Source organism: Notothenia coriiceps, unplaced genomic scaffold (genome assembly GCF_000735185.1).
Source record: "Notothenia coriiceps isolate Sejong01 unplaced genomic scaffold, NC01 NC01_scaffold00011851, whole genome shotgun sequence".
NCBI classification, from domain to species: Eukaryota; Metazoa; Chordata; class Actinopteri; order Perciformes; family Nototheniidae; genus Notothenia; species Notothenia coriiceps.
The window spans coordinates 369141-382733 of NW_011344552.1; the positions used below are offsets into that span (position 1 = coordinate 369141).

At 39.8% G+C, this 13593-nt stretch overlaps 1 protein-coding gene across 1 annotated transcript in view; it reads right to left on the reverse strand.

Annotated features, from left to right (window-relative positions):
• ripor2 (RHO family interacting cell polarization regulator 2) overlaps positions 1 to 8049 on the reverse strand; it is a 20516-nt gene extending 12467 nt beyond the window's left edge. Inside the window, exons 1-4 of the mRNA XM_010772996.1 lie at positions 7898 to 8049; positions 7606 to 7684; positions 6906 to 6929; positions 6452 to 6505 (exon numbers count right to left, since the gene is read on the reverse strand). Coding sequence (XP_010771298.1) covers positions 6452 to 6505; positions 6906 to 6929; positions 7606 to 7684; positions 7898 to 8040 — 300 coding nt within the window. The 5' untranslated portion in view covers positions 8041 to 8049. The remainder of the gene's footprint in view (positions 1 to 6451; positions 6506 to 6905; positions 6930 to 7605; positions 7685 to 7897) is intronic.
• Positions 8050 to 13593: the final 5544 nt, after the last annotated feature.

The following is a 13593-nucleotide window of genomic DNA, read 5'->3' on the forward strand; positions in this document are numbered from 1 at the left end:
GGAAAAGCTGGAGGCCGGAAAAGAGTGAGACAGGTAGCGCGCAAAAGTAAAAGTGGAACCGAGAGTGGTATGCCGCTGCTGCGGCTTATATTCAGGTGCGCCTTATAGTCCGAAAATTACGGTATATAAAGAGTGTCTAAATAAAATGTGACTTTTACAATGTTCAGACTCCAGGAAAAAGAAAAGAGGCTGTAAAGGTAGAGATAACGAACGGGTTGATAGCAAAAATAATGAAAGAGAAAGTCAGATATAGATAAAGGACAGTTATCAAGAGAAATGAGACAAGACAGAGATACACAGAGGAGAAAGCAGTGAGCAGATACAGCTGCTATGTATCAGTGTGACTGTTTTCTCCAGTGGCTGCAAGCCCAGTGGGACACTCCCAAAGAGGGGGGAACAACAGACGGCGTTTAGAGCTCATTTGGAGACGTCTGCCCGATTTCAGTTTGCAGCAACAGCCTGATCTAACCCAAAACCCACAGGGAGAGGGAACGAGTCCATCCACATCCTGCCGCCTTACTGTGGAGCTGAAACGTTGGAGTTTCAACTGGAATGAGTCATCAAGATAAGATTATGTTGTAACCACAACACTAATAGATTAATTTAACCCAACGGGGACTTTTCTGGAAAGGTAATGTGAATTGTTTGGTCTGAACTCTGTGGGCTACTTTCCTAGATCTTACAAGATTCTGAATAATTATGAATATCTTAAATGTTTTTTCTTTTTCTCTCAATGTGTTTTCAAGTTAACTGAAACATTTTGGTCACCTGAAAATGTATTTTTCAGAATTAAAATTGTACTTTGGTCCATCATCTTGTGCCAATGTTGGTTGCCAAAATATGTCACAAATGGGTGACATCACATTGACTATATCAACTTCTTGTGTAGTCTATGATCAAAACTAGATGTGTTGGGGTCATGTTGGACTATGGAAAGTAGGGTACGAATACATTTCTGCCTAAAGTCTTAGTGCAATCCCAATGTATAATACAACTGCACCAGTTAAACTTGGAAATGTCCAAAACATAATTAAGAGTCCAAACATAGTTAGGGGTCCATTCATTCTCTAATTTTGCCGAGTCATCTCAAAGAAACCACAATTCACCAGCAGTCCAGTTTTTCCGCATCCTGTCTCCATCATTTCCTGCCTTCCCTGAATTCACATCTGATCGAAGTGGCAGCCGTGCAAAACAAAACACCTCTGGTGCGCCCCATCAAAAGGAAATATTGCAGGCTGCCTGACGAGGACGCTGAAATATTGATGCCTCGCGCTCTTTATGGAACTCATTAGGGAGAAGTGGGAGAAAATGGGCCATTTGGGCTCCTGCCGTACTAACAGCTTCTGTGTGTTTGTTTTTGTATCTTTGAGTGTGAACTGTACACTGCCTTTGTTTGTGGACATTTTTACATGTATAGAGAGAGCATGGTTTTGTTGTGGTGGGTGGGCACATGAATGTTTCAGTTGGTGAAAATGTGATGTTTCTGTCCAAGAGGATGAGTAACGAAACTGTTGATGTTAAAATAACATATCTGGTCACACATACATACAAAAAGCCACACCCCAATCCCACCAACTCCACCTCAAACCAACCAGTTCCCCCACCCCCGACTGGGACCCACCCTGTCTGTGGTATGTGGTGTATGTGGCTGGGCTGCAGCAGCTGAGCTGAGCCAGCTATAAAATACCCTCCAACCACAACTGTTCTTCTCCGCTCTCAGATTAATCTAGAGCTGATTCAGAGCCAACATCGACAGCTTTTAAACAAGTTTGTTTACATAAAACAAACAAAAACTAGAGAGGTGACTCAATTTTCCAAAAGAAAGAATTTCATCCAAGTTAACTTGCACTTATTAAGTCAAGAGATGTTAAATTACTGTATATAAAAGCAGACAACTACAATAAGGTATTCATTTGGAGAAAATGATGTATGACAAAAGTGGAACTGAACAAACAGGGCCGATGAATAGCCATCATTCTGCTCAGGCAATCAGTAATCATATCATTATCAGCTAATTAAGCTCATTTTTGTCCCCAATTACAATGGCCCCTTGCTGCCTTCAAGGAAATGTCCTTGTGAGGGTCAGCCAAGCGCCACTCCAGAGGACCGTCAGCATATTGCCTCGCCTCGGGCATTTCACCCCAGAAAAAAAAAGTGAATTTAATAAGGCAATACACAAACAAAGACAGAAACCTAAACACAGGCAGATGGTCACAATGATCTAAATTCAAAACATTTAGAGATATTTTATATATAACATGTAATATTTTCTCTGGCATACACGCATCAAGTTTCATTGCTGTGTATTTAATATTTTCTGTGTTGTCTTCCTGAGCTTTTGTATTGCATTTGGTCTTTAAGTCATGTAGGGACAACATAAAAAATGAGATTATATGATGAGTTTAAAATGTATTAGAAAAGGAAATTAAGAACATACAAACATATGCATAACATCCCCAACATTAATAATGGATCATTGGTAACATTTGTTCTATAACAATAGCAATAATTACTTTTTCTACAAGCAATTACCATCACAAATATGGCACCAGTGTGTGTATTGAAAGGACATTTCAATACAAAAGAACCCTGCTTTAAATTCATCCCACAGAAAAACCATCCGACCCTTCTTAATTACCAGATGTGAACAGATATTAAATGTAAATGTATTCTACATTGAGACCTCTAATGGACCCAGACTCCCTGTATCAATTACAGTTCAGTGAGACGACAAAAAATGAATAGTTCATAGAAGCAGTGAGGGATTATAGGAAAATATATATTTGGGAATCAATTATGAAAAGGTTGAGGATAATATCGTGTGTATAAAGGGTGAAATATCCATTTAATTCCATATCTTAGTCCCTCCAAAGCTAATCCTTGTGAAATTGCAAAATAATAATACTTGTTTATCAGCTTGCTTTTTTCTGAAGTATCACTGGGGGTTTTAAAGGATTTTGTCTGTGTCTACTCTATATCAGACTTTAAAACTGTGGGATTTTAAATATGAGCAGAGAATCTTTAGGATATGGCAGAAATCCTCTTAAAATATGGCCATTATTGAGGATTGTGGGATGTTGGGTTCACACCCACACACACACACACACACACACACACACACACACACACACACACACACACACACACACACGTATACACAAACACACACTATCTGCCAGAGGGCGAGTGATTATAAGCAGATTAAAACAGGCGGGCCACATCAAACAGCATCAAACACACAAGCCCCTCTCTGGGGAACTGTGGGCGTGTGTTGGTAGCCAGATTAGCATTCAAGGGAAGTAGAGTCCCTATATTAAAAAATAATCACATGCAAAGTATTTACACTCATTCTGGATTGAATTTGGCACTTGATTAACACACAATTTCCCTCTCCCTTGTGGGAAGAGGAGGTGCTTGGCAGCTGCTATTCTCACCTTCAATCTTTGTCACTCATCTCTTTAATGATGCCCTGCTGAAACTAGCGACACACACACACACACACACACACACACACACACACACACACACACACACACACACACCATAGGGGTTGTGTTGGGCCACCTGCGATTTCCATGTGTGCCAATTACGGCTGTAGACATCTGCAGGCAGTCAGCAGCACGAGCAGGAACAAAAGACTGACGGGGCTGATGTATGACACACTCACACACTCACACACATATACACTAACAACGTGCTGATGGATGATTGTTAAGTCATCCCTCTCGGCAGCTGTCCAGCACAAAGAGAAAGGCCTGGGCCTGAGCAGGAACGCTGACATGAACACTGTAGCTCACAACTAAATACATAACTGACTGTCCTGTTCTGAGATGGGGTAAAAAAAAAACACATGCTGCCTTTATCTGGATCCAGTATTATACACAATGTTCTGTATCTGTCTGACAATGTTTTGTTTAGACACTCAGATATATTCGGTTTACCAAATATTTAGTGACTGATCATCTAACTTTGATTTACACACATTCATGTTTTATCATCCGTTTTCTGCTCATGCTCTACTGAGGCAGCAATTTTGATATCTGAGGTACTCATCACTCCGTCAGATTTTTCTAATTGTATAATAAGGCGATGATTGTTCCTCCTCTTTACAGGCCAATCATCACTATCTCTCTCCTAAAAACATAGATATGGTTGCACCACAATAGCACATACGCTTCAGACGGCTCAACATCAGCCAACATTTACAATGATTTTATAAAACTGTAATAAACAATCTTTGTTTTATCGGAGTAGCTTAACAAAAAGTATTATTCACAAACACAACTAGCTTTTCAAACACCTCTGATTGAAAACAGAATAAAAACATACAATATTATCAAAGAATAATCCTCCTTAACTAGTACCACTCCTTTTACAAGCATATAGCCTCTTTGAGAGTTAGTGTGTGTGTGTGTGTGTGTGTGTGTGTGTGTGTGTGTGTGTGTGTGTGTGTGTGTGTGTGTGTGTGTGTGTGTGTGTGTGTGTGTGTGTGTGTGTGTGTGTGAGAGAGAGACAGAGAGAGTGTGTGTGTGCGTGTGTGTGTGCGTGCGTGCGTGCGTGCGTGCGTGCGTGCGTGCGTGCGTGCGTGCGTGCGTGTGTGTGTGTGTGAGTGCGTGCGTGTTATTTAATTTCCTGATCATGATGCCTTTGTGCTTGGCCAATTCTCTTAGCTTAGCAATTGATCTGACTGTCTCCATCTGCTGATTCTGAGGTTTGGAAAATGGACCTGTCCTGTGTGCGTGCGTGCATGCGTGTGTGTGTTTTGATATGGCAGGCTAGGGTTATCAAATACTGCTTGTTGACTTGGCATACGTTTCATTATTGAATCCAACGTGCATTTCTGTCATCATTAGTTCTTGTGTATTTAAAACTCTTTCATTTCCAGCCAATAACCCACATAAAGCCAGGCAGGAGATGAAAAGACAAGGGTTTGGATAAGAAGCACTGCCACATATTTAGAATGAAAGAGAACAGGGAGTGCTGGATTTAACTTACTTTTTAGTTACGCTTCAACTTCTACGCTTTTCGTCTGCCTGACAAGATGAATCAGTCACTCTTTCAAATATTTACAAGTGCGTTCAAATCTATTTTTGCACAGAGTCTGAAAGAACAGAAGATCTTCAGAGTAAAGTTGAATGCTAACTGGAGAGGCTTTGAGTGTGTGTTTGTTTTAACTGAATCCTGTGACAACCTCACAAGACAAAGCAAGCGTTGAATCGTCTCTCTGTTATCAAGGTCAAAGTTGCAGGCAGATAACTTCCCTTAGTTTCTAAGGCATTATCATGTATTCTCAAATGACTCAAGACGTTTTCCTCCATCTCTCTCCTCTCATTATTCGTCTTTACCGCTGCCAATCACTTCTCCCTGTAACCCACCAGGTGCCCTGACCCAGATTCAGTATCATCTTCAACCCCTTCGGAAACACACAAATCTGTCCAGACTCTTTTTCTTCTTCTCTGTTGTTCTGTACACATGTTTGCTTTTGGACAAAGGTGAGTTTTATGGTCCGTCGGGATGTATGTGAACATGAAGGGTCCAGGTCACCGATAAACGTCTCCTCTGTGCTCCTAAGGACTTCAGAGGCTTTGTCTCCGGGGTAACCATGGTTACCTTTAGAGCTGCGCTGTTGTTGGGCGGTGTGTTTCTGATTGCCTGCTGTCCCCGATTACAAAAAAGGGGATGTGGAAGAAATGTCACAGAGCCGTGCCACCATGGAGGGGCTTAATGTCCAGAACCGACTACCAGGGTGGAGACCACAAAAGAGGATATGGGAAAAAAAGTTTCCCTACCTAGCAACCTGTCGCCTGAACTATTGAAAACAGCTGGAAACTTCCCTAATACGTCAGCACATGAACCAGATAAGAGCATGTACAGATTTCTGCACCACAAAAAGGTTGTGTAACGGATACAAAATAAATCTATATAAATGAATGTTCTTGGGTGAAAATAACTTAATCCAGCTGGCAGTGAAAACCCAAATATGTTATTTTCCTGCAAACATCAAAAATTACATCAAAACAGGATGTTTCATTGTTCTCGACATCCTGGCACAGAGTGAAAGAGACAACAAAATATAATCCCTTCTGTTAATTTGTCATATTATACTTGTCTCCAATCTCTCGTCATGCTTAGCTAGATAAGCTAATCAGCTGCTGGCTGTAGATTCAAACTTAAAGAACAGATATGAGAGTGGCATTGATTTTTTCATCAGACTCTTGTCAAGAAAGTAAACAAGCGCATTTCCCAAAACGTCAAACTATTGTTTTAGGAGAGGCCGAAGAATGCACCAGTGTTGTGGTTTCTGAATAACTGTGTGGAGAGGCTTAAAGGCAAATCTCTTTAACAGCACTTGATGTTTTCCAAGCAGAAAACAAATCGGACAAAAGACTCGGAACAAAATTCTAAACGAGTTGTCTTGTGACTGATATAAGTCCATCATATCAGTTCTTACCTTACTCATGTGAAACTCCAGGCGTCTCATGTACCTCTCAATGGTTTTGATTTGCTGCAGAAAGACAGACAGAACACACATTAACTAGTGCCTACATGTCATTTAAAGCAGTCTGATTGATTTGTATGTCCATAACGCAGGATCTAATGAGGCACACTTTGCAAGCTAGTAAAAAAGTGACATATTCTGATCATTAAACAGAGATATCTGTTGTTTTATATGAAAATACAGCTAATCCCTCCCAAGCCAGCTCACCTGTCCCATCACACACTCTCTTTTTCCTTCATCCTTTTCCCTTATTCCTTTATCCTTCAGCCCCTCAATTCTACACTCTCCTTCCCCTTTAGTAGCTTTTTCTCCTTCCTCGTTAGATTTTTTTACATCAAAGATTCCCCCCTGCAAACGGCGAACTTGAAGCGGTTGTTACAGCAGACCCTCCCCTCCATCAACTCACCTTGTCAAGATCATACAGCACTCCCTGGAGAGAAACACACACACACAATCACAGTTAGCAGAGAAAACGGCACAGCTGAGGCTGCTTATAAAATGCAAAGCAGACTGTAGTTGTCTGGCATCAAAAAGGATCTAGTTAAACACACTTTCCAGTGGCAGCCTTTACTCTGAATGAGCACAAAGTGTATGTTACTGTGTGCATTGAAAAAAAATCTAAATGTGTTCGTCATATGTGGATCGACAACGCAAAAGTCAATGATTATTACTGTATGTGATGCATTATCATTAAATATGAAAATAAAACAGACGAAATCTTCAGTGAGAAAACAGTGAGTTTAAAGGAACAGTTTATATTTTGAAAACTACTCTTATTTGCTTCTGTGCTGAGAGATGCACTACTTTGCATGTAAGCTAAATCTTTACCTAGTCAGTAGATGATTAGCTAAATGATTGGCAAACGGGGGGTAACCAGCTTGACTTGGTTGAAAAGCTCATTTTTTTACTTACATTTCATATGTAAAAGAAACTATTTGTTTGTGCTGTAGATTCACTTTTGTCAGCTTTGATTTTGCTAAGCTAAGCTAACTGGCTGTAACTGAATATTTACAGTAGATACATGAGAGTGGTATTCATCTTTTTTTATCTAACTGACAATAAAGAGAAACCACTTATTTTGTAAAATGTGTGCATTAGCTTCTCACCAAGCGAGAGTTCCTCTTCATGTCCTTCATCAGAGACATGAGTTTGTCCAGCTCTGTTTGATGAACTTCAAGGTACTCACTAGGGGACAAAAAAAGAAAAGAACTTGAGGTTAAAAAAAACAAAAAAACAAGCAAATTATCAATCTTTGAGAATATTAAAATGCATGGATTTAAACTCACTTCTTTCTAAATAACTTAAAAGAACATTTGATAAGTTCATGTATTGAAGAGGAATACATGAGTGAAGTGTGTATATGCAGTATAAATGTAAATCAGTGTTAGGGTTACTCACTCCAGGCCTTGTTTGAGAGCATTGTAAACTTCCTCCAGTCTTTTGGGCTGCGGCTCTCTGGAGCTGCTGCCTCCTTTGTGTCCCGACAGGTGGGACTTCTTTGGCTTGGACTGAGGCTTCTTCTGCACCACCGAGTTCCCCATGAAAGAGTTACACCTACACACACACACAAACACATCATCAGTGATTGCAATAGACAGTCCTTTATCGAAAGCATTATGTGCAATGATTCAAAAACACATTGGGATTCAGGATGATTTTAAAGGTTTCGTAGCAAAGAAGGGAGACTTTCTCATCAACGCCAGTCTCCCTTCTTTGCTACGAAACCTTTAAAATCATCCTGAATCCCAATGTGTTTTTGAATCATTGCACATAATGCTTTCGATAAANGTAATTACTGATTGTCATTGTATCGAGGGTTTTCTTTTTTAGCAGTGGCGTAATAACTGCAGTTTTCAAGCCCTTGGGGAAGTCACCTGAATGGAGTGAGATGTTCACAATCTGCAGTACATCTGAGGCAATATAGCAATAGACACATTTAAAAAAAGTTTGTCGGAAGATTATCAAGACTACATGTAGTTGTTTTTAGATGGAATATAACGTCTTCTAGTGTTTTATGGCTGACTGGAGCAAACTCTGACATGTTTGCTTGGTTAATTATTTGTCCTTGCAACGGGAACATAGGGTCAAGACTCGGAATTGATATATTGCCTGATCTTTAAGATATTTTCTGTGAAGAACAAAGCAAACTCATTATATTTCTGAGTGGAGATTAGTTCAGGGGCTATTTCCATTCTGGGGTTAGTTAACATATTAACAGTAGAAAATAATAAACGGGAGTTATTAATATTTTTGTTGATAAGATCAGAGAAAAATGATTGTCTAGCTTTCTTCAGTTCAAGACCGTAGGTGAATAGTTTTTCCTTGTACAGTAAATATCATGATGTATCTTGAGTTTTGTTTTCCGCCACCTGCGTTCAGCTTTCCGGCATTCTGTTTTTTGAAATTTCACTGACGTAAAACTGCTTTTAATAATTATGTTTACTTGGTGAATCCAAACTAAGCAAAGGTGGATAAAATATGTTTGCTGATGTCCCCGTCGACAGCAGTTCTTTGCTGAGCTTCAGGGCGGTAAACACTTTGTTTCATTAATCTGGCGGCGTACAACACACTGACTATGGATAAGTACCTTATCCTAGTATCACAGTTGTAGACATCCTAGTTATCCCTTTAAAACTGGTACAAATATTCAATCAATTGCCTTTTTAAAGTTGAAATGCCAACCTGCTGCCACTAGAAGCACCATGATCTATACAAGCTGAATATGTCATTCAGTTATCTCAGTAGATTCACTTCATCTCTGCTACATCATTATCTGATGCTATTTGTGGATGATTCTCGTTCTATTTTCAGCTTGTTCCCTAAGTGGCCACATGAGACATGTTGCAGTCCACATCATTTAAAAAAAAAAAAAAAAAAGGATGAAATCTGAGGCTGCTATTGCTAAATATAGACACAGTGACAAAAGATGTCTTAACTATCAGAGAAGCTGATTAGATAACTCAGCCATTGGATGGTCTGGATTGTTTCTTCCTGGAAACACAGGTCTGTGGTGCCATCTTCAATTATGTAGTGACTACTGCTTGTACTTTATCTATTGGTTTTAAACAGCTATCATTGTGGTGAAATGCCTTTTTAGAGCTTGACCTCTTAGTCCAGGTAACAAATATGCAGAAAACACTTAACAAAAAGTGACAAGAGTCGTGTTTTGTAGCACCTGCCTGAGGAAGGAGAGCATGAAACGGTAACAGTTGAGGTATGTTTCTGTTGAGTGGTGACAGGAAGGCGAGAGTAGTCGCGACATGTTAGTGCAGGCTGTGAATGCTGCTCATCCACATCACAAACGACCGCTTCACCAACTACTTTGTGGTGCATTGCACAATCCTCCATGCACCCTAATTAACCTTTCTGTTCATGTTTTTTGGGGGTTAATTGAGTTCATAGGATGCTTTTGTTTTACCTTGGATGTATTACTAACCCTGATTATGAATCTGTAACTCGGTGTCCTATAAGTGTCAAAGGATTTGTTTTTCATGGATTTGTGTGTCCGTGTTTTTTCCAGGAGTGTCGTCCCGTGTTCCAGAGATCATGGCGACCGGTACCCACTCCCCCGGAGGGCCCAACGGAATAATCCGGAGTCAGTCCTTCGCCGGCTTCAGCACGCTACAGGAACGACGCTCTCGGTAAGTCCTTAAGGCTGTTAATCTGTGGTCAGCTGGTGTTACTCATTTCTTAAATGACAATGGAGGTCAGGGTGCCAAATTGATTTTCTACAGCCAAGATTAAAAGATCATATCCTCAGAAACGGAATTGATTTTGCGACTAAGCTCTTTAATAAATATGTTAATGATCATTTACCCACTAATATGTTCACAATTAAGGTGGGTCATGAAATGAATATTTAACAGCGGATCAGGCATTCAGTAGTTGTTTTATGGTATTCTTAAAGGTAGAGATGTACTGTCAGCTGATGGCCAATGAGGGTGACCTTATCAGTTTGTTTAAATAAGTTAGTAATTTATTGTGTAGGCAGCACCCCCCCCAATGTCATTATACAGATCAACAGTTATGTAGGATTCTCAAGGTTCATAAAATATAAGTTTTGTAAGCATTGTGTTAAATGTCGTCGGCATTAGCTTCTCTTTATATGATATTGACTGACCTAGTGACGAGTACAATAAGACAGTGTCCTCTTTCTTTCTTTTTTTGTAAGTCTTCCATACTCTTTCATTGACATGACATGAAGTCTTCTCATTTAAGACCAGTAACTTGTCATTTCACTGGCATTTATTCACTTACACAATGTACAATCTCTGATTATGTGGGAGAAACATTGATGGAAAAAACTAAATGTGAAAAAGCAGGACCATCAAACCAGAAGATTTTAAGGAAAAAGCAACTTCTTCGATTTTTGTCTCTATTGTGTCTGTAATAAATATATGTGTTGAGTCTATGACTTACATACCCTTGAAAAAGACAATTGTTGCCTTGACACAATTTGTAAAAAGTCCTATGAAACATGTAGCTACAGCTTTGGTATTTAGTTGTATAATGTCCCTTTCAGAAATCCATCACCCTTACCTAGATGCAAACATCACTCACAATCAAAGCAGGAATTTAACCTGTGACTCAAAACTCTGGTGTCAACCTTTGTGACTTTCCACGTGCCACGGCAAGTCTTCAGATCCCACAGAGGAACTGAATTCTTAAGGAATGATCAACACTGGATTGCATAACCAAACGGCAAACTGAGTTTCCTTATGAGAAATACATTCATAGCCAGAAGTTAGTTTCGAGAAGTTGGAGTTCTCTACATTTCCTGAGAGATGTTATCTTCCTTCCTTCCCCTTCGACTCATCTGTTACAGCTCTCACTCAAGACAAGACAAAGCCCTCTCACACTCAGAAATATCTCTTTACAATCTTTTGGCTGTCAACACCCAGCCCTCTTCAGCAGCCCCTGGTCATGCTGAGAAAACCTTTTTTGAAGATGCTGTTCTCCATCTTTTCTCTGTGCTCAGACAGTGAATGGGGTAATTGGTTGGAATGACTCAGGTGCGTGGGCGACTGACAGCGACTGACAAGTTACTCTTCTGATAATGAGCGAGGTAGAAAGATGTGGAGTGTGTTATCCATCCTTCTGTGTACCCATGTGCATGTTTTGTGTGTTTTACGCATGCATGCTTACTGAAGACTATGGGGTCACAGTTATAAGTCAGTATGGAATTGTGTTAGCGTATGCATATGTGTGTTTCTGTGTGTCCCTGCCAAGAGAAATACCCTTCTACTCTACAGCTTGCGTGACCCCAAGGCAACGCAGCGCTCTCATTCAGCGCTGCCCTACATTTGTGGCAGCTTAGCCTAGCTTGTGAAGACGTGGTACGTTCTAACTTGTGGAGCGCTGGAATTGGTTGTTGCTGTGGATGATGGGACTCTGGGATTGTTTCATTAAGTCTAGTGAAATGTCATTTGTCAGCTAAATCTGTAATGGTTTCATATGCTGAAATGTGCGTGAGCAGGTAAAATGAGTGTGACCTGAAATTGTTTGATGTTAGGAGGAAGAGGATTGATGGAGAAAATCTTGAAAAACTTGATCATAGAAGCTAGGCTTAGACCTGCTGCTGAAATCATAAATGGAGTTCTTAATCACACATTTTGATGCAGATTTTAGCTTCTTAAAAGTGAAATTGGGCTGCTTTTCTTAGTCTTTAGTGAAATAAATGTAATCGTTTCTAACGTATTTGCTTGTTTTCCTTTTTTCCATGCTTCAGTCAATTGAATACTTTTGATAATTGGACCATAAGTCAGACAATACAAGATATTTGATCATGCCACAATTGGATCTGATTGGCATTTTTCAAATGTTTCTGATGTGTTATAGTACAAAGGATGAATTAATCAATTAAAATGTTATCATTTATAATGACAATAATCATTAGTTGATGCCCTTTTGTACACATGATACCACTTATAGGAGCATTTGTTGCTGCCTTACCTATAAATATATCAAACAATGAACTCTATATAACTCTGCTCATGTGTTGGCTTCCCCCCTTGAGTCGGTCACACTGGAGAAAGAGTGAAGAACTCTTGAATGTCATTGATTGCCGGTGGTGTGATTGTGCTTTGTCGTTTGTAAGTTCAGTCCTGCAGAAGATAAATGGTCAGAGACAGAAAGTGGGGGTGGGGAATCACATGTTAGCATGTGTTCACAAATGTGTGCACACACTTGGGATTTAGCACTCCCCTGTGATTGATTTAGAGGTTCATCTCTGACGTAATGCTGTAAGTTTTGCTTGTCTGACAGGTTTTCGTTGAATGATTCGAGGGCTGAATGCGTCAGTCTTGTGTGAGTTATCGTTCTATGAAACAGACAGATGAGATGAATTCATGCCGAGACTGGCCCAAGGGCAACTTCAAGATGCTGTTAAAAAAACACAGAAATCTCATCTAATGCTACATTTAAACAGGCAGCTGCACACTTGGTTATCTGCAGTACTGTCTAAATCCTATGTCAAATATTTAAGTTGAGATGTGATGTTGTGTCTGCGTGAGTTGAATCAGTCTCTCCCTCTGCCCCCTCCCTAAACTCTGTGACAGTTTTTAAAACCTATGCACGGCGGAACCATCCGCACCTTTTCAGTTTCAGAAGGCGTTGATGAGAAAGTCTCCCTTCTTTGCTACGAAACCTTTAAAATCATCCTGAATCCCAATGTGTTTTTGAATCATTGCACATACAGGACTGTCTCAGAAAATTAGAATATTGTGATAAAGTTCTTTATTTTCTGTAATGCAATTTAAAAAAACAAAAATGTCATACATTCTGGATTCATTACAAATCAACTGAAATATTGCAAGCCTTTTATTATTTTAATATTGCTGATTATGGCATACAGCTTAAGAAAACTCAAATATCCTATCTCTAAATATTAGAATATCATGAAAAAGTATACTAGTAGGGTGTTCAACGAATCACTTGAATCGTCTAATTAACTCGAAACACCTGCAAGGGTTTCCTGAGCCTTGAAAAACACTCAGCTTGGTTCAGTAAACTAAATCACAAGTATGGGGAAGACTGCTGATCTGACTGCTGTCCAGAGGACCGTCATTGACACCCTCCATCAGGAGGGTAAGACA